This window comes from Aedes albopictus, chromosome 2, assembly GCF_035046485.1.
Source record: "Aedes albopictus strain Foshan chromosome 2, AalbF5, whole genome shotgun sequence".
Classification (NCBI taxonomy): Eukaryota; Metazoa; Arthropoda; class Insecta; order Diptera; family Culicidae; genus Aedes; species Aedes albopictus.
Window position 1 is genome coordinate 392,158,667 of NC_085137.1, and position 26,981 is coordinate 392,185,647.

Here is a 26,981-nt window from a genome sequence, read left to right on the forward strand (position 1 = left end):
AGGGATTCTTTCAGGTTTTCTTTCAAAGATTGCTCCAGGAATTCATCCAGAAATTTCTTCAGGTATACTTTCGAAAATACCTCCTGGCATTTTTGAAGGAACTCCTCTAGGAAATCGTTCAGAAATTTCTCCACAGATTCGTTAAAGCACTCCTCCAGGGATTTTCCAGGGGCTCGTCTAGGGATTGCTCTAGAAATTCTTCGAAGGATTCCTTCCAAAATTCCTCGATTCAGGGATTCTTCCGAAAATTTGTCAGAAATCCCCCCGAAAATACCTCAAGGGTTTCATCCAACGATTGATTTAGGACTTATCCTTGATTTCTCTAGAAATTGGACTTGGGATTCCTGTCTAAAAATTCCCCCAGCAGTTTCTTCAGGAGTTCACTCAGAGATTTCATTGGGAATTCTTACAGTTAGTCTTGCAGGGATTCTTCCAAGCAACCCACATGCCATAGAAGAGTCACGGCAGTGCAGTGGCAGTGGTGGTTTTGGTTGCGCAGAAGTCACTGTGAATTACTTTAAAAATACAAGTACTTTCATGCTAGAAGTGCTCTGTAGAAGGACTCTTTTGGAGTTCCCCAGATTTTCCTCATGAAAAGCATCACGAATTACCCTAGAAATTCCTTTTTAGATCCCTCCACACTTATATGGAAAATAAAAATTTCGTAAAAAAAATACTAAGTCATACCTCCCGAATCAGTTGTTTTGGACTCCCAGAAACTAGGTTCAAAATTTGAGCAAAATCGATCAAGCCTAAAGGGGCGCTCAAAGAGCTTGAAGTTTGTATGGGAAATCCTGGACAAATGTATGCAGAAATCTTAAATTTTTGATTTTTTGCGAAGCGTTCAATAATCAAACTCTTTGGTATTCTTGTAGATTACTATATGCCAAACAACTTTGTCAAGGATCACAAAGTGGTTCAACAGCTGCGAAAAAAGTTATGCCCTAGGCAAATTGAGGGGGAGTATTGAAATTTTATTATTGATATTATTCTTTTACACGTACTGGAAAAACAATAATAAAGTTTAGCCCCACTTTACCTAGGGCAGCGGTTTTCAGATCGTGCACCGCGGTGCACTTGGTGCACCGCGAAGCCATGACAAGTGCACCGCAACACTTCAGAAAAGTGCATGTTTAAGTTTTAATTTAAATTCATTACCTATTTCATGAAAAATAATTCGATTTAATTAGAACAACTGAACTATTGTAAGGTGCTCCAAGGGATTGAAAGTAATATTCCATTATTCCAGCCGGCGAGTTCAGCAAAAATCGTCTCAGATATTCGCGAAGAATCATGGAACAAGTCTTCCAAAACTTTTCAAATAAATATCATATTTTTCCAAGAACTCGTAATGGATGTTCACAAGTACTACAAGACATCTGTAATGTATCTTCAATAAATGCGATAAAAAACTCAGAAGAAATCTTACTAATATTTCTGAGGCTTTGCTCAATACCAGAGAAGAAATCTATCACTGATCTCGAAACACACCACACACAACTCCTTCCGAATTGATGGCACTCTTATCAAAGGAATTTATCAAAAATATTGTCAGTATATGCCAAAGTTCCAGAAATAAAGCTGCCAAGTGTCTTGCTAGAAAATTTTTCAGAAATCCAGTAAAAGGCTTGGCAAAACGTTTATCAAAAATTTTCTTGTGGCGATTTCCTAATCTCAAACCTACCTGTCCAACGAACGTAAATTCTTGAATTTTGTCATCAAATTAGCTCGTAGTTTGTAGAAAATAACGAGAATAGTCGTTTCCGTCCATTTTCAATTTTATTCAGATCCTGAATTCTCCGCAAATTCCAGTTTTAGAGTCGTTGAAGAGGGAAAAGAGAGGTTACGAGACTCTACTGCTAGAAATAATTCAGTGGTCTTGGAAGGACTTCACTGAGGTTCTTAAAAACAAAACATCACTAATTCGGCTCAAATTCATTCAGTATATATAAAGATCTTGACTGAAAGTTTCCAGAAACATTCTGAGCAAGAAATATTCTAAGTCGAATAACTGGGACACTCCACTATGCTCCGATAAGTGATGAAAAAACGTAAGACAGTATCATGTCATAATTGGTGGGGGAAAACTAATGACGAGTGTATGCACCTTGGAATTGCTATGAAAAATTCGACAACTTTTTCGACGAATTTGAAATTGTTTTTTTTTTTAACAATAAAGAACATGTGCACCGCGGAGCGATTTATTTCCAAAAAGTGCACCGCGAGCCGAAAAGTCTGAAAACCCCTGACCTAGGGTATCGTATATGCTTATTATCAGGCATCGGATCACGTTGCGGTCTTTGACAAAGTTGTTTGGCATATAGTCACCTACAATAATGCCAAAGGGATTCTTTGTTTAACGTTTACAGTGCCACCTAGCGACAAAAATCGAAAATATAAGATTTCTGCATACATTAGGTCACGATTTCCCATACAAACTTCAAGCTTGTTGAGCGCTCCTGGAACTTCAAAACAACTGATTCAGGAGATAAGACTTGGTATTTTTGGAAACATTTGTTCTTTATAGTATGGGCCACCCTACTCCAGACATTTCAATTGTATACATTCCAGCTATTCGTCCAGGAATTTCTGCAGGATTTTTCCAAGTGTGTTCCAATTATTTGTGAGTGCTTCGGAAATACTTCAATAATTCATACAAAGATTCCCTTCAGTAATACCTACAGGGATAACACGACCATTTCCTCCAGTGATAGTTTCAATGCTTTAACGAGAATACCTCCAAGAATTCATCCAAGAATCCTTCCGGTTATACGTCAAATGGCATTTCAATAGAATTATGCTCTAAGAAGAGTATGTGCGGTATATAAGTATATAAAACTGTCTCTTGAGAAATCTCGACAAAGATGTACTCAGAAAAATACAATTGGCTTCTTTAGCGGTGTTGAGACAATTCCATATTCAGAATCTGCATGTCAAACTGAGGCGTAATCCAAATTTTCATCAATTTTGGTGCCCGGGAACCTATTTAAAAATCAATTTGAAGTTTGTATGGGAGCGATTTGTCGAATCACCCCTTGTCGCATTTTGTACAGGGCGCAGCTGTCAAGCAGTTGCCCAGCTGTCAAAAGGTGATTTCAAAAAATCTCTTTGAAATTGATTTTAGGTATCAAAATAAAGTTCTAAAAATCTGAAAAAAATCATAGTGACTGAGAAAAAGGTGCTCTTTCGTATAAAATCAAAAAATCTTTACATTTTTCAAAATTTAAAAACCCAATTGAAGGTTTATTTTTAGAGGACACAGGACATCCTTAAATTGCTAATGAACAAAGACAAACTGAATGATTAATATCAGAAAGAACTCCGAATACTTATGGAAAACATTATGTAGACGATTTCAAAAAATCTTCGAACGGATTTCCATTATGTTCTACTGAAGAAAATTTTGAAGGACATCATGATTTCTTACGAAAGTTTTGTAGTGATTAACAAAAAAATATGATGAGCTCCAGAAGAAATGATGCACGATTTAGTAAAAATCCTTAATTGTCCAGAAATTGTCCACCACTACCAGCACCACGCTGATTTATATAGAACAGGCGAGTTTTTTTTTTTCAGCGTATTGTACAGAATACAACAGCATGTCTACAGAAAGGTTAAATAATGCTTGGCTCGTTCATTTAACGATCAATTCAAATTTCATTTGATTTGCGTGATCCTTCCACCAGAGCCAGAGCTCAGCGATCGCTTTGACTTTTGCCAGTGTACACGTTGCTGAATGATGCAAACGAAAATTACAGGCGCTTTGTTTAGTAGTGTGCGTGTTAGACAAACGTCAAATCAAAATCCATCATGGTCGACAGTGTCGCGCGCGGTTCTACCAACTGGTGGCAGTGTGCTCACGGCCTGTCCATAAACTACGTAGACTCTTAGGGGGGACGGGGGGTCTGGCCAAAGTGTACGCTCCATACAAATTTCTAAAATTTTGTATGGACAAAAGTCTACGAGGGGGAAGGGGGGGGGGGTTCTGAGATGGCCAAAACTGAGTCTACGTAGTTTATGGACAGTGCCTCATGAAAAAGACACCGGGCAAAAGTTTTTGAGGGATTTCCTATAAGAGTTACGTCTGTTTGCCTGTGCTACTACATTCAATTTCATCGTGTTGCGTTTAGTTATAACCGTTAGAAGGTATAAATTTACTAAGAGTACTTGAATCCTCCACCTCCCTCCTCCCCTGACCAAAAGCTGGCTACGCCCTTGGTACTGGGTCTTTGTGGTGTTAATCGTAAGTATAACCCTCGCAGTTTCCTTTTGAAAGGGTATGAACGCCTCTTCCACGTTCCGATCTTGATTAGGCTGGTGCACTTTTTGTTTCATAATATAATATATATAATTTTGTTTCATAATATAATAATCTATATATATAAAAATGCAGTGGCATACGTGGGACCACGCATAACTTGCGAACGGAAGGTCCGATTTTGATCGTCTTAGTTTTGTTCTGTTAATTTTTACCCAAGGAAGGTTTATGAGGCAAAAACATGGAAAATTTATTTAAAAGTTTTTGAAAATCGATTTTCAATACATTTTGACCGGGGACTTGGGTCTTGGCTAGAAACTTGAAACGTCAAAAAACACAGTAGGCAAGACAAAGTTTGCCGGGTACAGCTAGTATAATAATATAACATCATAACACAATATGATAAAAACTTGATGTAATTTTCTAGTAGGGTGTAGTTTTAAAGTTCCAAAGTACCAACCTGAAGACGAATCTCCTATTCTCCGTTGGTGGTCCAGAACCTGCTCCGCTATTTGACGTCCTATTTTGCTAGCTTCCACATGAGAGTTTATCATTCGTTGTATTTCACGGCCGTTTGCTGAAATTGTTAGATTACGCAGAACAATTAGTAAATATTCTAATATCCAACTACACTATGCTGAAGTGATCTATGGAGTACGTTCGAATTTGGAAAAAACAAATTTTGGTACAGTTCCAGGCCAATCAAATTCCTAACGCCAAACCGTTACTTACAATGGTTAAAAATTTCATATCCAACCGTACTTTGTCCGTTACTTTCGTTGTTGTTGCCGTCGCTGATCTCGTTGCCTCCACTCCCGTTGCATCTGCTTTGTACGGAAGCATTCGTTGCCCCGTAGCTTCCACCAGTTCCTTCAGCCAAATCCACCAGGATAACGTTATTTTTCGCTATCAGATACTCGATCTCCTTCGTCCAAGGATTGCGAAAGGATTTCCACTCGCTTTGCAGCCGCACAAATCCATTCTCTTTGGTTCGTAACCTGTAGACCGGAGTCGTCACGCATTGATTTCCCTGTAGAGCCGCCTTATGTGACTCGGCCAGAGCAGGAATGTCCTCGTGGTGATAGTACTCGTACATGCTGGTGCCCAGAAGCTCCTGCGGAAGGAATCCCAGTACCAGGGTGGCCCGTTGGTCCACGAATAGGAACTTGCCGTCCATCGCATGGCGCGATATGAATTGTACATTTCTCAGGTTTGGAATGTTGTTTCGGTTGAAGCCCTTGCAACCGTTGGTTCCGGTGGATGCGTTGTTACCGCTGCTACCGTCCACCGTAGGGCGACGGTTGGTGAGGTTTCCGTTGCTGGAGATTTGGCTCTGGAAAAGACTAGGCTGGACTCGGCCTACGGCTACCAGGCAGGACAGATTGCATGATTCACCTTCACCGTCGGTTTCGTGCTCTTCTAGGCCGATTTTTGCCGGAGCCAGGTAGCCAGTGCATTGGATAACCGAATATTTCTTGTCTGGAAAGTGATAGAAAAACTGCATTTAGTAATTTGCGTGGGAATAGATTAGCAAGGGACTGAAAATCTCAATAAATATAATAGTAATTCACTAGTTTACAAAATAAAATGAAAGTCGCGAACTTCTGTCAACCATCAAAAAGTTTTTGAAGCACAATTTGGCGCTGATTTCGAAACCACGCTTCAAAAAATTTTAAGTAGAGCAGTTTTTGAGTTTAGGCTCAATATCGAGTTTTATTTTTTTTTAAAGTGGAATTTACTGAAATTCAAATATCTTGCGTTTTTTTCAACCAATTTCAAATCTTTTTCCATAAATTAAAAGCTGAATACAATACTATTCGATCATCTGAATGCAGGTTTTGCGCCAGATTAGCGAAATTTAAGATATTAGCGAGTTTTAGGGACGATCTCCTTAAATTTTAGCAAAATTTACAAAAAAAAAATGAAGAAATGTTTTTTTTTCAACAAGAAAAATCAATTTAAAAATCTTTCTTAACGTTTATTGGACATATCATATGTGGGCAAGTTACAGTAAAAAAATTAGCTAAATCGGAGCATTGATTACGGAGAATGAGATGTGTGAAGTGAGCGACTTTGCTTAAAAATAGAACAAAAATCGATTTCAAATCATCAACCTTGTATGGAAAGTCGAAGAAATTTCCGCTCTACTGTAATTTTTTTCCTTCGCGTTTTCGAACTCAGGACATGATTCTACACCAAAAATGATCATCAGCTTACCGAGTTCAAAAATGCTGTAAACTAGTGTTATATGGCTCTCTGACAATGGGTCAGAAGGGTGAGATTGCGTCAAAACATTATCTGAAATATCTCATCAAATATTGCGAGTATTGGATCATAAATTTTATGGTATAATCCTCGAAGCTACCAGAAGCTCCTGTCAAAAAATAGGTTTCTAGAGCAATTAGTTAGTTTTTGATAAATCATCGAAAAAAGCTTGAAAATGTAGCCTTTTTAAAATGCTGTTTTTAAGGCTCGATGGAACAGCATTCTTTTAGGGGAATTGATACTTTTTAGAGTCTCAAACTCATATTCATCATATTATATATTATTAAGTAGTATCAACCTTGACCAGAACTTTATTAACTGGCTTTGTTGTCAATGCGGAACAAATTCTGTTCCCTTGACCCATTCTCACCCCCTCGAAGGGGTGTGAATGGGTAAATTTTCACACCCTTGCAGTTTTAAGGGCAATTGACGAACTGCAAATATTTTTTATCATTTGTGCACGCATTATCAAAAATCACACTCCAGTGATCAAAGGACTTTTTCATGCAAAGAAGCAAAAGTTATTGAACAATGAATGTGAAGGTATGCATTTTTTGACCCATTTTCACCCCCAACGACGGTTTATCCATTTTTACTCTCATATTTACAAGAACAAAATTTAGATTACGAAAATAACAATTATCAATTTTGAGGTGCATCAGCTATTGGTTAAAAGTCTCCTTACTAAAGCTAATGATAATATGTAATGATCGATTAGGCTCACATACAGCCGAAGTGGTTATCATGCGGGATTTCAGCTAAACCATGCTGAGGGTGACTGAAGTCCTAAAAAGTCTTTTGAGAAATTTATAAAGGAATGTTTTTACAGATTTCTGGAAAAATTTCTAAATGAGTTCCTGAAAGAATACGTGTAGAAATATCTGGAGGTATTGCTGGAGGAAATCCAGGACGGGTTAATGAGCAAATACATGAAGGAATACCCGGAAATATTCCTGAAGTAATCTGTATGAATTTCTGCAGAAATTCCCGGGTAGAGGTGAAATACTGACGATCAAAACGTGATATTGAATTGATTGATATAAGAGATAAAAGATCTGAAAATAATATCTGATAAATGCTCCTTGAACATCTGAACAATATCAAAATTTGATATTTCAAGATCAAGCGAATAGCTCGCTGCTACTGGTTAGATCTTAAAAAATCTAAATATGATTTGATGATGTTCCAGGAGTAAATTTTTGATTTTATTTTTAGATCTTTTATCTCTTATGTCAATCAAACCAATATCACTTTTTGATCTCCATATCAAAATGTGCTATTATTGAGCTCTTTTCCTCTACTCGGGTTGCTAAACATATCAGAAAACCCTGCAAAAATTTCAAGAGGAAACTCTGAAGAAATGCCTTGACATATTCCTGTGTAATTTTCAATGGAATCACTGGGGAAATTTCTGAAGGAAATTCAGAAGGGATTAATGAAGGAACGCCTTCGCAAATTTCTGAAGAAGGCAGGCCAGGAAGAATTGTTGAAAAAATATAGTATTTTTTATTTTTTAAAAGAGTCCATGGAGAAATAGATTAGGAAATCCCCAAAATATTATCCGGTGGGATTTCTGAAGGAATCCATGGAACTCCAAGGAAGATTTTCTAAAGGAATCTATGAAAAATTTCTGATCAAATCTCAAGAGAGTTTTCTGGAGGAGTCCATACAGGAATTAATAATGGAACCCTAATGACGTTATCTGAAGGAGCGGACCTGGTGTGGTGGTTAGAACACTTGACCATCACGCCGAGGACCTGGGATCGAATCCCACTCCCGACATACTCACAAAATGTGGGTTCTTCCTTCGGAAGGGAAGTAAAGCGTGGGTCCCGAGATGAACTAGCCTAGGGTTAAAAATCTCGTTAATACAGACAAAAAAAAAAGTTATCTGAAGGAAACTTTAAGAAATGATGAATCCCTGGATGATTTTGTCGAGGAATTACTAAGAAATCTTTGAAAACAAAATCAAAATAATCCTTGGAAAAATTTCTGAAGTAATTTTGAATTTCTTATGTTTTTTTTAAGAATCGCTAGATGAATTTCTAAAAAAAATCGTAAAAGATTTGAAAAAAAAAAATCACAAGGATTGTCTAAAGTCATTCATTGAAGAATTTCTGAAGAAATCTCTGGAATTAATGGAAGAATTTCTAAAGAAATGTATGGATATTTTTTTCGAAAGGAATCCCTGCAGAAACTTCTGGAGAAATTTTGATACAAAACTCTAAAGGAATGTTTGAAGCAAACAATGGAAGGTTTCTTCGAAAAAACCTGGAGAAAATTCAGAACCTCTGATGGAATTTCTGAAGGAATTCTTGGAGAAAATTTCCGAATGAATCCCTGAAAGATGTTTTGAAAGAATCCATGGAAGGTTTTCTGAAAAAATACCAGGAGAAAACCTCTAGAATATTTTCTGGAGAAATCGCTGGAGGAATTTCTGAAAAAAAAAACATGTAGGACTTGGATTTCTGAAAAAAACCAGATTAATCCACCTAGTGATGGTAGTGCCTTTCTCGTCGAATATGTACTCATGATCATTCAGTCGACGCTATAAATCTTGCCTTGGAGTCAGTGATTAGACCTTAATCTCTGTTCTTTGGTAACAGACGGGAAGGAAGAAATTCTAATAACAGCGGTCTGGGACTGTACCAGCTACGAATTTCTGAATCCTGATTACTACATCATTTCTAAAGGAATCATTGAGGCAATTTTGGAAAAATCCAAGGAATATTTCAAGGAGTCCATGGATAAATTTCTGATCAAATCTCAAGAGGATTTTCTGAAAGAATCCACGCAAGAGTTAATGACGAAATCCCTGTAACATTATCTGAAGGAAACTTTGAAGAAATAAGATAATGAATCTTCAGAGGATTTTGTCAAGGAAATTCTGATGGAATCTTCGAAAGATTTTTCTGAAGGAATCCTTGGAAAAATAAAAGATTGATTGATTTATCTTTATTATAGAGACTTTCAGCCCTTGGCTGGTTCATCTCTAAAATAAAAGATATGAATTTCTGACATTTTTTCCAAAAGAATCGCTGGAGGAGTTCCCGCAAGAAAGCCATTCATAGAGAAAAATCATATACAATCCATGGAAGATTTTTTTGTCATGGACAAAACTGTGAACAATATAAAAAAATTGTGAAGAAATTGTGTAAGATCTTCCAAAGGAAATCCTGAAAAGATTTCTGCATAAATCTCTGGAAATCATGGAAGAATTTCTGAGGAAATCTATGACTTTTTTAAAGAAACCTTTGTAGAAATTTCTGGAGGAATTTCGGATCAAAACTCTGGTGGAATGTCCTAAGCAATCCACGGAATATTTTCTAAAAAATCCCTTAAAAACTTCTGAATGAATCTTTAGAGAGATTTCCGAAGAAGAATCTCTGAAAGAACTTCTGAAGGCATTCTTGGAGATAATCTCTGAATGAATTCCTTTGAGTTTTTTTTTAATCCTTGGAAGATTTTCCGCAAATATCCTTGGAGAAATTTCTGAAGAAAATCATGAAATATTTTGTGGAGGATTACTTGGAATATTTACAGAACTGTTCGGAGGAATTTCTTAGATTTTTTTCTGAAAAAAATGTCTTGATAATTTCTGAATGAACTTGTGTGGAATTTCTTTTTAAAAAATCAAGCAGGAATTTGTTAGGCATTTCATTGCAGGTTTTCTAAAAGAGCCCTCAGAGAGTGTCTTACAGCAATCCAGAAACCCGAAGGATTAAAAAAAGCAATCATTAATCAATTTTAGAAGATCTCCTGGAAAGATTCTCTAGAGTAGTCCTGGAAAAATCCATAAAGGATTTTCTAAAGGAATCCCTAGTTTTTGCCTTTCTCGTACACCAAGGTGTACCGAAAGGCTATATGTTCACTCCAAAAACGAAAATCTGATAGAGCCTCCGGAGTGGTCAAGTCTTATATACCAATCGACTCAGCTCGACGAATTGAGGTGATGTCTGTGTGTGTGTGTGTGTATGTGTGTGTGTGTGTGTGTGTGTGTGTGTGTGTGTTTTTTTTTTTTTTTTTTTCCTCCCAACCTCCCCAGCAGAGAAAACCGATTGGAAAAACTCTGCTACACCTTGATGCCTCGATCCCCCTGGTACCACTGATATGCGACTGCTTCAGGGGGGGCAATGCGCTCATGCGCTCTTCTGCTACTGTGCTCATGCACTTTTTGTCGCTCCTAATCTATACTCATACACGTCTCGTATTTTGCTTACTCCGGTTGGTGTTGGCTCGCCATTAAGCGGACAACATGCTTAGTTTCAAATTTGTTATTCTACACGTTCTAATGTTAGTACCTAACATCGCCATTCAGCGACACATAGGTACAACATACACACAATTTGTTATTCTAATACCACGCAAGGCATTCGGATCCTACTAGCTTGCTCCGAACGGTGTCCTCCCCGTGCCGCCGTTGCGCCATTAAGCACTCCAGCTTTCCGCGCACGACTCGTGTAGTCCCCGACGGTGGATCTACCCTACGCCGACAAAGAGTTCCCCGGCAGTGGAACATCTTCCGAAACCGTTTCTTCCCAGACAGGTGCCGAGGTCTCTCCTGCGATTCCGGTTGGAGACTGGCTTCCGGTTCACAGGCGCCCCGACGACCAAATTCCGGTGCTTCTTCGCGATAGACTCGGTCTAGTCCCCGGCGGTGGTCCTAGCCTACTCCGACGGAGAAAAACCCCGGCGGTGGAAGTTCTCCCGATACCGATGTTTCTATCCCGACCAGTAAGGTGCCGAAGTCGGTCCGGCGATTCCGGTTGGTGGTGGACTTCCGATTCACCGGCGCTCCGACGACCAAAAACCGGTGCCACGTTACGGACGACTCAGTCATGTCCCCGGCGGTGGATCATGCCTACCCGGATCGCGTTCCGCCGCTCTCTGGTCTTCGCGCCACTTCCTCTGCAGCGCGGACAGCATCCTCGTTACTGCTCTGTCGACAGCGTTCCACGTGTTTTCATCGCGACACATCTCTTCGACAATGTTGTCGACTGTCACTCCGCCCAGCAAGACGCGAATTTCTTCGAACCTGGGGCATTCGAAAACGACATGTTCCGGTGACTCCTCCACGTTAACACACTCCGGGCAAAAGGGCGAAAGAGCATGCCCAAACCGGTGCAGGTACTTCCTGAAGAAGCCATGGCCGGACAGGAACTGCGTCAGATGGAAGTTCACCTCCCCATGCTTCCTATTCACCCACGCTGACACGCTAGGGATAAGCCGGTGAGTCCACCTGCCATTCGCCGAATTGTCCCACTCTTGCTGCCATTTAGCCAACGAGTTCGCTCTGACGATTTCTCTTACGCTCCTGGTACTTCTGCGTTGGTAGCATTCCACGTCTTCGGCGATGGTGATGCAAATGGGCATCATTCCCGCGATAACACATACTGCCTCCGTCGAAATCGTTCTGTACGCGCTGGCGACCCGAGTGGCCATGAGTCGGAATGCGCTGTCTAGCGCTCTTCGATTCCGCTTCGTACTCAGTGCTTCAGCCCATGCTGGGGCACCATACCTGAGTATTGAGCCTGCTACGCTCGCCAGAAGACGCCTCTTACTACTTCGTGGTCCCCCGACGTTCGGCATGATCGTCGCTATAGCATTGACAGCCTTCGCTGCCTTTCCGCAGGCGTAGTCAACGTGCTCCTTGAAGTTAAGTCGATCATCGACCATCACTCCTAGATGCTTCAAAGCTCGTTTCGATGTGATAACATGCTCTCCGACTACGATCTCCATCGTTTGGACTGCTTTACAGTTGCTGACCAGAAGCACCTCCGTTTTGTGATGGGCAATCTGTAGCTTGACCCCAGTCATCCATCTTTCAACAGTGGACATTGATTCCGTCGCCAGCATTTCAACTTCTTCAAGAGTCTCTCCCATTACCGTCAACACGACGTCGTCTGCGAAGCCCACAATGACGACTCCTTTGGGAAGTTTTAACGACAGTACGCCGTTGTACATGGCATTCCAGAGTGTTGGGCCTAGTATGGACCCTTGTGGAACACCTGCCGTTACTTCTATAGACCTCTGCCCTTCGTTGGTCTCGTACACCAGTACCCTGTTCTGGAAGTAGCTCCGTAAGATCTGGCACAGATAATCGGGAACCCGCATACTGTGTAGCGCTACGGCGATAGCCTCCCAGCTGGCACTATTAAACGCATTTTTGACGTCTATCGTTACCACAGCGCAGAATCGATCACCTCTCCGTTTTTTCTTGGACGCCTTCTGGGCATTCTCGATGACTACCCGAATCGCATCCACCGTCGATTTTCCCTTACGGAATCCGAATTGCATCGCTGACAGTCCCCTCTCACTTTCGACGTATTCTGTCAACCTGTTAAGGATGACCTTCTCTAACAGTTTTCCTAGGGTATCCAGCAGGCAGATCGGTCTATACGATCCTGGGTCCCCCGGCGGCTTTCCTGGTTTCGGTAGAAGCACCAACTTTTGAACCTTCCAACCGTTTGGGAAGTAGCCTTCATCCAGGCATTTTTGGAGCACCATCCTGATCATGTCCGGAAACGCCAATATCGCCGTTCTAACTGCTACGTTCGGGATCCCATCCGGACCGGGAGCTTTCCCGATCTTGAGCCCCTTCGCAATTACCAGCAACTCTGCATTGGATATCCGAGCACCTTCGTTGGGTTCTTCTGCATTCTCTGCGTATGGTGTGGGAGGCCAAAACGTTGGGCCATGGTGCGGAAAAAGACCTTCCACGATCCTCCTTAGTTTGTCCGGGCACATTTCCACGGGTACTGCTGGACCTTTGAGCTTCGATACCACGATTCGGTACGCGTTGCCCCAGGGGTTGGCGTCGGCTTCTCGACACAACTCTTTGTAGCAGTTCGACTTACTCAGCCTTATCTCGCGTTTAAGAGCGGCTCGAGCTCCCCGAAAAACGGTTCGCCTTGCTTCTCTCTCAGCTTCATTTCTGGCCCTCTGGAAGCGTCTCCTAGCACGGAGGCAAGCAGCACGGAGGGTACTGATCGTCGCGTTCCACCAATACGCTGGCCGTCTTCTGTTTCTGGGCTCTATCTTCCTCGGCATTGCTATGTCGCATGCCGTAACAATCGCTTCCGTTAGTTCACCTGCATCAAGGGTTGCACCGCCGTATGGCCGCAGCGCCTCGACAAAGACTTCCTTGTCGAACTCTTTTGTCTTCCACCTTCGTTCGCATGTTCGCGTTCTCCTCGTCGAAGTAGAGGCTCGCCGGCCAATACTGTAGAGGATCGCCTGGTGATCACTGTTGGAATATTCCTCGCTGACTCTCCAGTTCAAGTCTTCCGTAAGCGACGGACTACAGAACGTAACATCGATGATGGATTCACGGCCGTCTCTGCGGAATGTGCTGGCCATACCATCGTTGCAAAGCCTCACATCCAGCTTCGCCAGGGCTTCCAGTAGGCTGTACCCCCTAGCATTGGTGAGCCTACTACCCCATTCCACGGCCCAGGCGTTGAAATCTCCTCCGATGACTACCGGCTTCCGCCCGACCAGCGTGTCCGTGAGTGCATCCAACATCCTGTTGTACTCTTCATCTGACCACCTTGGAGGTGCATAGCAACTGCAAACGAAGACTCCATTAATTTTGGCAACCACAAAGTCTTCGTACGAACACTCGATCACTTCTTCAATGGGGAATCTACCCATCACCTGTATGGCCGCTATCTGGGATCTGTCCGTCACCCAATTGCCGTTCTCAGGGGGCACCCGATACGGCTCTGCGATGATTGCAACACCGCACTTAGTCTCTGTTGTCGACTGCCACAACAGTTGCTGTGCGACGTCGCAGTGATTGAGGTTGATTTGGGTTATCTCAATCATTGTTGACCTGCCATCGCCTTTTTATAGGCCGGGCACTTAAAGCCTCCCGTCTTATGGTCGTTTCCGTCCTCCGGCTTACACAGCATGCACTTGGGTTGGCTCGTGCAGTCCCGAGCAACGTGGCCGTTTCCACCGCAACTCCAGCATCGTCCGGACCTGTCGGGGCCCTTGCAATTTCTCGCCTGATGACCAAATTCCATGCATTTAAAGCATCGCTCCATTTGTTTGGTGGCTCGGGGAGCCAGTCGCAACGAGCACTCCGCCCATCGAATTTTTACCTTGCCAGTTGCTACCAGCTTATTGGCAATATCCACAGGCAATCGGATTGCCGCCGTCTGAGTGCCTCCATACGACTTCCTTATCCGAATCACCATCGGTCCTTCGACGTTGCACTGCTCCTTCAATGCGCGTTTCAGATCATCTTCTGTCGTGATCTCGTCCAGATCCTTGACTTCAACCACCGCTTCCTGTGATAAGGCTCTCACATTGGCCTCGTTCTCCAGCGATTTGGCAACGAGCTCCCTGAACGCCGAGCTCTTAACCGTCGGATCCTTCTTGAGCTCGAACAGCATCTCTCCTTTTTGGGTGCGTCTGGTCTTCACTACGTTTTCGCCCAACACCTTCAACTCCGGGTCCTCCTGCAGTTTCCTAAGCAGAGCAGCGTACGTCGTCTTGTCCTTCGCCTCAACGATCAATGCATCGCCCTTCTTCCTCTCCCTAGGAGGCCGCTGGGTTTCTTTCTTCTTCTGTTCCTTCTTCTTTTCTTCCTTCTTTTTATCTTCTTTCTCCTTTCGCTTTTTCTTCTTCTTCGCCTGCTGGTTCTCCACAGTGCGCCATCCATCGTCACTCCGATTGCTGGCACGCTCCCGTTCGCTTCTCTGTTTCTTCGGGACTTCCTCTTCTCCTGGCGTGTCCCTGCCTCGTTTCTCTGAGCGAGTACTCCGGTGGCTCCTCGGCGTCTCCATGTTTTCAGCCGTAGGTCTATCCGTGGCTTCCGCCAGAGACTTCTCGGCTGTTTCCACTCTCAGCTTGAGCGCCTTCTGATCGCGTTCCGCAACTGTAACGGCAGACTTGATGCTCGTCACTAGTTGCTTGATCTTCAGGTGAACGTTGTGCTTGTCTTTGACAAACTCGTACAACTCGTTCACCCTTCTCCTCACTTCGAACAAGCTCGACTCTTGAGCTGTGCCGCTGTTCGAGTTCGGTGTAAGCACTCGCTGATTCAGGAATGCTAGCTCCCGTTGGCTTCCTTGAGGCTCGCTCCGTATCGCGCTACTACTCGTTCTCGCAGCAGTTTCCAGCGGCGTCACTGGTGATCGCTGCATCATTCCACTTCTTCTGAACGCGTCCGCGTTCTCTCCAACTACTTCGGTATAATTTGATGTCTCCATTCTATTGGGTCCCCCCTCCGAGCCGCTATCTCCACCTGCTGTACGTAGTCGCTTTCGTGATCTCTTGGTTGTCTATGAATCAGGGAGGCCAAGCGAGGGTTGAACACGTACCTTCATGGGGTCCGTGTCCAGAGCCAGATCAGCGCAAGTCGGGAGTGTTACATCCGAGCCTAGTACCCATCAAAAATGATGGACAGATGAAGAACGTATCCGGAGGCCTGCCAAGGTTTTACCGGGACGGAGGCAGACGCACCATTAGCCCGCTCGCCGTTTCAAGTAGGTGTCACCCTTCCTTACTCAGGGAGCAGAATGGCACGAATGTCAGCCCATCGTCGTCATCCTATCCGTAATCCGTAGTCCGTTGTCGTTTGCGTTGACCAGTATGCCATAATCAGGATGTTACTGGCATCGATCCTGATGTGCCGGTTGGCACTCCGAGTATTTGGGCTAAGGCACTTTGGAAGCGGTACCAGGTCGCTTGTACAGTGTGTGTGTGTGTGTGTGTGTGTGTGTGTGTGTGTGTGTGTGTGTGTGTGTGTGTGTGTGTGTGTGTGTGTGTGTGTGTGTGTGTGTGTGTGTGTGTGTGTGTGTGTGTGTGTGTGTGTGTGTGTGTGTGTGTGTATGTGTGTGTACAAAAAAACTCACATCACTTTTTGGCAGTAAACCTCAACCGATTTTATTGACCGACGGTTCAATCGACGCGGAATCTGGTCCCATTGTTTCCTATTGAAAATGGTTTATATCGGTCCAGCCGTTCCGGAGTTATGGCCATATAGGTGTTCCGGACCGGTACCCCAGGAAGGGGCCAGATATGAAAACGCTACAAACCCATCCATGCGGCACATCAAACTACGGCATTTTCGATAACTTGATGAATGGTATGCAGAAAAATAGTCTCAGACCATATCTGAACCGGTAGTGTCCCGGAACCGGTTCCGGGTGTCCCGCCGGAAGTGACCAAACATAAAAGTGAACTAAACCCATGCATGCGACATATCAAACCGCGGCTTTTTCGATAACGTGGTGAACAGTAAGCAGGAAAACATTCTCAGACCATATCGGAACCGGTAGTGTTCCGGAACCGGTTGCAAATGTCCCGCCGGAAGTGGCCAAGTATTAAAGTTAACCAAACCCATGCATGCGACATATCAAATAGTGTCTTTTTTGATATCCTGATGAACAGTAAACAGGATAATATTCTCAGACCATATCTGAACCGGTTGTGTCCCGGAACCGGTTCCGGGTGTCCCGCCGGAAGTGACCAAACATAAAAGTGAACTAAACCCATGCATGCGACATATCAAACCACAGCTTTTTCGATAACCTGATGAACAGTTAGCAGGAAAGCATTCTCAGACCATATCGGAACCGGTTCCAGATGTTCCGCCGGAGGTGGCATAGTATAAAAGTTAATTAAACCCATGCAAGGGACATATCAAATCGTGACTTTTTTGATATCCTGATGAACAATAAGCAGGAAAATATTTTCAGAACATATCTGAATCGGTTGTGATCCAGAACTGGTTCCGGGTGTCCCGCCGGAAATGGCCAAATATAAAAGGGAATCAAACCCATGCAAGCGACACATCAAATCGCGGATTTTAAGGCATCTTGATTCAAGAAAAAAAAATTCCGGCCATATTGGGGACAACCGGTAGTGTTCCGCAACCGATTACGGTTGCCCCATCGGAAGTGGTCAAATGTAAAGGAGAACCAAACCCATAAATTCGACACATTTATTGACTTTTTAGGTAAGCTGATGAACGGTTAACAAAAAAAATCATAGACCATACTTTGGAAAACCAATAGTGTGCCGAAACCAGTTCCAGGTGCCCCGACGGAAGTGGTCAAATGTAGAAAAAAAAACCAAACGCATACACGCAGCACACTAAATAACGGCTTCTTCGATAACGCGAAGAACGGTCAGCAAGAAAATAGTCCCAGGTCAGTAGTGTTCCGGAACCAGATTCGAGAGCCTCGCCGGAACTGGCGAAATGCACGAATGAACCAAACCCATACATGCATTACATCAATTTGCGACTTTTTAGGAGAACTGATTAATAATTTGCATGAAACTAGTCTAAGACCACATCAGGGACAATCGGTAAGTGGTAAAATGGTAGGGTTGCACAACCAGGGCTTGATGCTTCGCCGGAACTACGAAAGTAAATAAAATGAATGCAAGCGATAAATATGTGTAAGAGAACAAAATCTTGACATATTAAACCCACATACAAACAGACGTCTCACTATACTCACTACGTTCTTGTTTTAACGGTCAATAAAATAAAACCTAGAATGTGCAAAAAAACTTTATCGAAGACCGCAAAGTAATCTGTGAATGTGTAAAAAGTTATATCTTAGCTTGTTAGTATCGTCCTGATATTGATCAGCTCCCAATGTTAGTGAAGGTACTCAAGCAGTCAACTGAGAAATCTGATATTATTCAGCTCTGCTTTTACGCTGAACACAACGTCGGAGTATGTGCCATCAATAAGTTTTAAGTCAATTCAATGATGGCTTTGATAAAATGCTTGCTTTTCTTAAAAAATATCAGGATTCAGGAACACTTTGACTTACGTCGACGGAAAGATCGTGAGAACATATGCGACGAGAAAGGCACTATCACCTCTAGGTGAATTAATTTGGGTTTTTTTTTTTAAATCGCTGCAGAATATTCTCAACGAAACCTTGGAGAATTTTAGTAAGGAGCAATCTGAAGATGAATTTTCAAAGAGAGCTTTGAAAGAATTCCTAAAGGTATTCATCGAGGAATTCTGAAGCAAACAATGCTGTGGAGGAGTTTCTTAAGAAATCCATAAAAGGTTTTCCAAAAGAATCCTTTGAAAAACTAACAGAGGGATCTTCAGAAGAATTTCTGAAGTGATCGCTAGAGGCATTCCTAAAACACAAAATCATGCACAAGTTTCGAAAGCATTTCATACATATATTTCTAAAACAATCATTAGAGAAATTTCTTAGTAAATATTTGTAGTTTTTTTTTTTTATCAAGTAATCATGGATTCTGAAAATAGCTTTAGAAGAACTAGAGGAATTTCTGATAAAATATCTGAAAGCAATTCTCACACCATTTCTTGTTTTAGAAATTTCTGAAGGAATTTTTGGAAGAAATCCCGATGTTACAGGGATTTTTGTGCACGTATGAGGGCGCAATAAAATTGTACATCTTAATGATTTCCTTTCTTTTTTTAGAGACGATATTTTATATTTGAGAAGGCAAATACAAAATCTTCACTATCTCAATAAAGATCTTCCTAATATGTAGGAGGGCGCAAACAATTCCAAAAAATGACAAGAGCACAAAAACAACCAAAGAGTAAAAAAACCCAAATTAATTCACCTAGAGGTGATAGTGCCTTTCTCGTCGTATATGTTCTCACGATCTTTCCGTCGACGTAAGTCAAAGTGTTCCTGAATCCTGATATTTTTTAAGAAAAGCAAGCATTTTATCAAAGCCATCATTGAATTGACTTAAAACTTATTGATGGCACATACTCCGACGTTGTGTTCAGCGTAAAAGCAGAGCTGAATAATATCAGATTTCTCAGTTGACTGCTTGAGTACCTTCACTAACATTGGGAGCTGATCAATATCAGGACGATACTAACAAGCTAAGATATAACTTTTTACACATTCACAGATTACTTTGCGGTCTTCGATAAAGTTTTTTTGCACATTCTAGGTTTTATTTTATTGACCGTTAAAACAAGAACGTAGTGAGTATAGTGAGACGTCTGTTTGTATGTGGGTTTAATATGTCAAGATTTTGTTCTCTTACACATATTTATCGCTTGCATTCATTTTATTTACTTTCGTAGTTCCGGCGAACCATCAAGCCCTGGTTGTGCAACCCTACCATTTTACCACTTACCGATTGTCCCTGATGTGGTCTTAGACTAGTTTCATGCAAATTATTAATCAGTTCTCCTAAAAAGTCGCAAATTGATGTAATGCATGTATGGGTTTGGTTCATTCGTGCATTTCGCCAGTTCCGGCGAGGCTCTCGAATCTGGTTCCGGAACACTACTGACCTGAGACTATTTTCTTGCTGACCGTTCTTCGCGTTATCGAAGAAGCCGTTATTTAGTGTGCTGCGTGTATGCGTTTGGTTTTTTTTTCTACATTTGACCACTTCCGTCGGGGCACCTGGAACTGGTTTCGGCACACTATTGGTTTTCCAAAGTATGGTCTATGATTTTTTTTGTTAACCGTTCATCAGCTTACCTAAAAAGTCAATAAATGTGTCGAATTTATGGGTTTGGTTCTCCTTTACATTTGACCACTTCCGATGGGGCAACCGTAATCGGTTGCGGAACACTACCGGTTGTCCCCAATACGGCCGGAAATTTTTTTTTCTTGAATCAAGATGCCTTAAAATCCGCGATTTGATGTGTCGCTTGCATGGGTTTGATTCCCTTTTATATTTGGCCATTTCCGGCGGGACACCCGGAACCAGTTCTGGATCACAACCGATTCAGATATGTTCTGAAAATATTTTCCTGCTTATTGTTCATCAGGATATCAAAAAAGTCACGATTTGATATGTCCCTTGCATGGGTTTAATTAACTTTTATACTATGCCACCTCCGGCGGAACATCTGGAACCGGTTCCGATATGGTCTGAGAATGCTTTCCTGCTAACTGTTCATCAGGTTATCGAAAAAGCTGTGGTTTGATATGTCACATGCATGGTTTTATTTCAATTTTATATTTGGCCACTTCCGACGGGACACCCGGAACCGGTTCCGGGACACAACCGGTTCAGATATGGTCTGAGAATATTATCCTGTTTACTGTTCATCAGGATATCAAAAAAGACACTATTTGATATGTCGCATGCATGGGTTTGGTTAACTTTAATACTTGGCCACTTCCGGCGGGACATTTGCAACCGGTTCCGGAACACTACCGGTTCCGATATGGTCTGAGAATGTTTTCCTGCTTACTGTTCACCACGTTATCGAAAAAGCCGCGGTTTGATATGTCGCATGCATGGGTTTAGTTCACTTTTATGTTTGGTCACTTCCGGCGGGACACCCGGAACCGGTTCCGGGACACCCGGAACCGGTTCCGGGACACTACCGGTTCAGATATGGTCTGAGACTATTTTTCTGCATACCATTCATCAAGTTATCGAAAATGCCGTAGTTTGATGTGCCGCATGGATGGGTTTGTAGCGTTTTCATATCTGGCCCCTTCCTGGGGTACCGGTCCGGAACACCTATATGGCCATAACTCCGGAACGGCTGGACCGATATAAACCATTTCCAATAGGAAACAATGGGACCAGATTCCGCGTCGATTGAACCGTCGGTCAATAAAATCGGTTGAGGTTTACTGCCAAAAAGTGATGTGAGTTTTTTTTGTACACACACATACACACACACACACACACACATACACACACACAGACATCACCTCAATTCGTCGAGCTGAGTCGATTGGTATATAAGACTTGACCACTCCGGAGGCTCTATCAGATTTTCGTTTTTGGAGTGAACATATAGCCTTTCAGTACACCTTGGTGTACGAGAAAGGCAAAAAGTGGGTAAAGTTTGCTTAGAATAAAGTTTTTACAGTAGCCAAAATTTGTAAATTATACAAACTACTTGTCTATTTACTAACATATGTATGCTTGTAATGCATTACGCGTAACGCGTAACACACTATGTGTTACGTGTAGAATGCCATAAATAACTAGCACAACACACGAAAACGTATAAAAATATGTCATGCAATATGGATTGTTTATTTAAACTTAGATCTAAACATTAATGTAACGAATTTACCTCGGATTTTATTTTCAGTGCCGTTGTTTCAACATGGTCAATATGGAGTGAAAACTGTAGGCACCCACATTGGTACTTCAACTTTGACAATTGCCATGGCCCAAACCACTTGCTGGAAACAATTCAAATTTTGACCACAACATCTATATATAAAAAAATGCAGTGGCATACGTGGGACCGCGCATAACTTGCGAACGAAATGTCCGATTGTGGTCGTTTTAGTTTTGTTCTGTTAGTTTTCACCCAAGGAAGGTTTATGAGGCAAAAAAACTGGTAAAATTGAGAGTTTTAGAAAAATTGATCTTCCATACATTTTGACCGGGGCCTTGGTCTTGGCTAGGAACTTGAAACGTCAAAAAACGCAGTAGACAAGACAAAGTTTGTCGGGTACAGCTAGTTTCCAATATTTTCTGACGCTACAGTGAAATTTCCATGAAACTAAAATTAAAATTTAAAATTTTCACTGAAATACGGATTTTTGAAAAAAGTATGTCTAAATATGGCTTTTTTTAAGTTATCGCAGCTCAAAATGCATAATTTCTATTTGAAATTTTGACCATACATTGTCAATATATTGATGATGAAATGGTAAAATTTTCAGCCAAAAATATTGATACAGTAAGGACCCGATTTTGTCAGCCCTTTTTTGCGACAAACTTTTTGCTTTCGTTATTTTACGGTCAAACTTTAACCAATTCATCCATGTTAATCATCAAATTACAGCTAGAGGGCAGAACATAGAGGGATAAAAAGTTTGAAAAATTGTTTAGGTTTTGGAGGAGAGCAAAAAATGTGTTCCGAAAGGGGGCTGACAAAATCGGGTCCTTTAAGTAATTGGCAAAGTTACAGCATATTGAACATGACGGATTTTGGGAGAAAAAATCAGATCGGCTTTGTTTTGCTACCAAGTGTACATCCAGATATATTCTTCTTCTTCTCTTCTTCTTCTTGGCGTAACGTCCTCACTGGGACAAAGCCTGCTTCTCAGCTTAGTGTTCTATGAGCACTTCCACAGTTTTAACTGAGAGCTTCCTCTGCCAATGACCATTTTTGCATGTGTATATCGTGTGGCAGACACGAAGATACTCTATGCCCAAGGAAGTCAAGGAAATTTCCTTTACGAAAAGATCCTGGACCGACCGGGAATCGAACCCGTCACCCTCAGCATGGTCATGCTGAATACCCGTGCGTTTACCGCCTCGGCTATATGGACCCCATCCAGATATATTATCATATTTTAATCCAAAAGATTTGTTTTGTTTTACTTCAAGAACTCTTTTAGAAATATATCAAGAAATTCGTTTAGAAATTTCTACAGGGGTTACTTCAGAAATTCCACCAAATATGTCAGGAACTCTTTCAAAAATTATTGCTGGAATTCCTCCAAAGATTCCTTTAGCTCTTACTCCATACATATATTCGGTAATGCACTCACGCTCTACAAAATTATCTTGAGAATTTTCTAGAAGTTAGAGGATTCCCCAATTTCTTCAAGGATTTCATAGGACTTATTCAGACCCTTCTTTCAAAAAAAATTAGATTTCTGAAAGAATTTCTCCAAAAAATCTCTCAGTGATTCCTACAGAAATTACTCCAAAACGTATGCCTTAGCATTTAAAAAAAATCTCCTATGAATAGAGGGTTCTTAAGAACTTCTATGTAGTATTTCAAAGATATCTAATGCATTTTCCTAGGAAATCTTCAGTAGAAACTATGTAAAAAGCTCATGAAGTACCCGTGAGTGAATATCTAGAAGAAAATCTGAAGCAAACCCAGGTAAAGTTCTGAAGGAATCCTAGAAGGAAATTCTTAAGAACTTCTTGGAGAAATACCGGGGAAACTCCTCTGATGAAATTCTCAGAAAAGTTAATTGAGATTTTTAAGATTCCTGGAGAAATCCTTTCATAAAATTAGTGGAGGAATTTCTGAAAGTATTATTGAAGTAATTACTTTTTAAAGAATCAGAGAAGAAATTCCTAGAGTTACATGACGAATTTCGCGCCAATTCGACCAACGGTTGGCAGCACCCTCTCAGAATTGAATGAAACTGGGTGGACATAAACAATACGTGTTTCTAAGCACCTTTGCATACTTTGTTTTTCGAAATTTTTCAAGAGTAACTTTTGAAGATGATTTTTTTTAAATCGATGTAACTCAAAAATGACAAGAGCTACAAAAAAAGTGTTGTATGGAGGAGTATCGTGAAATTCCATGAAGTTTTTTAGAAAAATATCAAAAACATATAAAACTACTTTCTACACTGAAAAAAAGGTTTTAAAAATTAAAATCAATATTGCAAAAAACCCTATGTTTTTAAATCGATGATTTTTTTTTCTGGAGAAAGATATTTCAATTGCCTACATTTTCTCCGAACAATGTTGCTATGACATATTTAACCCTAAAAGGGATACTTTCATGGCCTCAGTTTCGTCACCTCGCTGAGTGTGTTCCATCAAAGACGAGCTCTGAAAGGCGCCTGGGGTCCAATGGACCCCAGGTATCCCTTTTAGAAAAGTTTTTCTAACAATAACTTTTTCAACACTTTTTTGTAGCCCTTGTCATTTTTGAGTTTCATCAATTTAAAAAAAATCAATGAAAAAAAATTAGGCCCTCTTCAAAACTTACTCTTGAAAAATTTCGAAAAACAAAGTATGCAAAGTTGCTTAGAAACACCCATTGTTTTTGTCCACCAAGTTTCATTTGATTCTGAGAGGGTGCTGCTAGCCCCACAGAAGGATTGGCGCGAAATTCGTCATATGGAGGTACATATATCTAAAAAAAAACATGAAGAAATCTCTGTATGAACTAGCGCATTTTTTGGAGGAATTTCTGCCTGAGGTTATCTCTGGGGGACTTTTTGAAGGGATACCTGTTCGAATTCCTGAAGGTTTCTCTGGTAGATTGTTCGTAGAAACCACTGAAATAAATATGAAAGGAGCTTTAAATATTTTTTTGAAAGAATCTCTGTAAAAAATCCGAGGATTTTTCAAAACTTATCTCTAGAAATAATTTCAAAGTACTCCCTTGTGGAATTTCAGAATAAACCCGTGGAAATCTACCTTAAAATAATAGTGGAGAAGAAAAAATAAAAAAAATTGTGAAGTTCTTAAATAATTTCTCTAGTTTGACCGCTACGCAATCTTGATAAATGCCCCACCTTAAATTAATTCCTGAAATTTTGCACATATGAGAGTTCTACAAACATTGGTATACTTACAAAGGCGCAAAAAGGTAGAATATTCACAGAGGTAATTTTTCTAAAATAAGTAAGGACGTAACAAAATTTAAAATTACACAGGCGATTTTCCTAAATTTTACTTTTACGCTCAGTAAAATTTCCAACATTTCCAATATCACAAAAAAAAATGTGTCATACAAGTATGGGAGACCAAAAATAAATAGGAAGTCACTTTTTCTTATATTTGCAAGAGCATTTATACTGGGAATTATGTTTTTAGTCTCAAAAGCTAGTTACTCAGTGGATAACTCAGAGGGGACACCACAGGTTGTTACTAAACATGGCATGAGTGGAAATTCTAAATGAAATTTAAATTCACGAAGTTCTATCTGAACTCTTATAAAAGACAAAAGATAAAATTGAAGCATATAAATAAGTAGCTTCTGAAAATGGTATCTAAGTGTGTTACCTGAATTGACTTTGTTTTTCCTTCGATGGCAGCTGGACGCCGAACCGTTGGATTCGGCTTCCTCCTTCACCTGGATACTCGTCTTGCACTTCATTCGACAGAAGAACGAACGCCTGGCGCCCGGACACAACCTCGTCACACCTTGTGGGACATCCGTTTTAACCGGAAGCATCGCTGAAATAGTTCGAGTTCGAGTTCAATTTAAAGTTTAGTGCATGACTAGCAGTGAACCTTACTTTTGGCATCTATTAATCGTTCCCTCGGACTTAGATCCGAAGAGGACAGTTGCTCCTTGACCTTTGCCACATCCTTAGGATGGAGAATATCGAACCAACTTTGACCCAGCAAATCACCCTGAATGAAAGAAAAAAACTTCTATTATCGATATTCAAAGATACCACCAAGAGGCTTTTCCCGCCATACCTGAGAATAGTTCAGTACTTGCGAGACAGACTCCGACACATACAGAATCCTGCCTCGATCACAGCCCACCACAAACAGGAAACCCTCGGCCGCCTGCAGGATCAACATTTTTAGCTCCTGATCGGAGAGGAAGGCCGGCTTGTAGTGGCCTTCGGTGTACGAATGTACGGCCCCCCGTATCGTTTTCAGGTGCTGCACGGCCATCCGAAGAACCGTCAGCTTGTCCAGCTTCCGGGACATGGCATGGCACATGGGAATCATCGCCGACAGCTCGGTGATGTAGGTGTTCATTTTATCACGCCGACGCTTTTCAATTTCGCTGTGGTTTTGCCTACGGTGATGTTGGGGTGGGGAACGGTTGAGAGAGCAAGAGTCGATTTAATTAGGTGAGCAAATATGTAAGAGAAATCAATCAAGCTGGGTTATGCAATAAACTGTGAATGGAGTACATTCATCACAAACTCTTTGCATAATTAGAAGTATTCAGATGTTTGCTTCATTGGAAATCAATAAGTTCAAGGTAAGATACGAAAGTCGATAGATTTACTTACTTTTTGTTTTCATCTGTTGTTCGAACAGACTTAGCATCGTCACCAGTATCATCTTCGATATCACTATTGTCGCTAGAAACAGAAAAAGATTTTTAATATTTATATTCACGTTGACCTGATTAAGACAATGTTATACGTTTTAACCAAATTATTGGAATTCAGATTGGGGTTACCATCCTGAATTTTAACACAATAATGAAATTTTGGCTAAATTTTCATTAAAATAGAAAAATAAACTAATCGCAATATTTCATTTGCTGGTTTACAATTTTGAGTTAAGTCAAGTGTTTTCCATACATCATTATATGAGTCATCATTTTTCAAAATTTCATTCAAGGAATCGAAATTGAACCGAAACTGTTCCAAATTGGCTTTGAGATAATTATGCATTTTACCAGAATCATCGCCCTAACTTTATGTAGAACAGCCTCATGCACATTGGGTTACACATAATTGAACATTTTTTTAAAAATGATATTTTTTCCTTTCCTAATCATTATGTCTATCACCTGTACACATGCAAAACAATCAATGGCTCAGTTAAAAGCTGTGGAAGTGCTCATAGAACACTAGCTGAGAAGCAGGCTATGTCCCAGTCCCCAGAGGACGTTGCGCCAAGAAAAAGAACCTTATTGTAACTATGTAGTTGTTCTTCTTTTCTGCATGACAGCCACAAGACTTAAAAACGTACCGCTAACCAAAGTTCTACGGTATTTTGCGAATCCCTACAAAGACAAAACAAATTCCCCGCCTTCAGCACGATTGCGTCATGCCAGTTGACGACCACCAGCAGACAGCCACAGCAGTTT

General features: G+C 41.2%; 1 protein-coding gene across 1 annotated transcript; it reads right to left on the reverse strand.

Annotated features, from left to right (window-relative positions):
- Positions 1–994: 994 nt before the first annotated feature.
- Positions 995–26,240, reverse strand: LOC109400599 (protein cycle-like). Its single transcript, XM_062848503.1, has 7 exons — positions 26,173–26,240; positions 25,622–25,952; positions 25,435–25,552; positions 25,199–25,372; positions 4,991–5,737; positions 4,669–4,835; positions 995–1,003 (listed from the first exon to the last, which is right to left on the reverse strand). The coding sequence occupies exons 2-7, from the start codon at positions 25,910–25,912 to the stop codon at positions 995–997; spliced, it is 1,506 nt and encodes a 501-aa protein (XP_062704487.1). The 5' UTR covers positions 25,913–25,952; positions 26,173–26,240.
- Between the last annotated feature and the right edge of the window lie 741 nt (positions 26,241–26,981).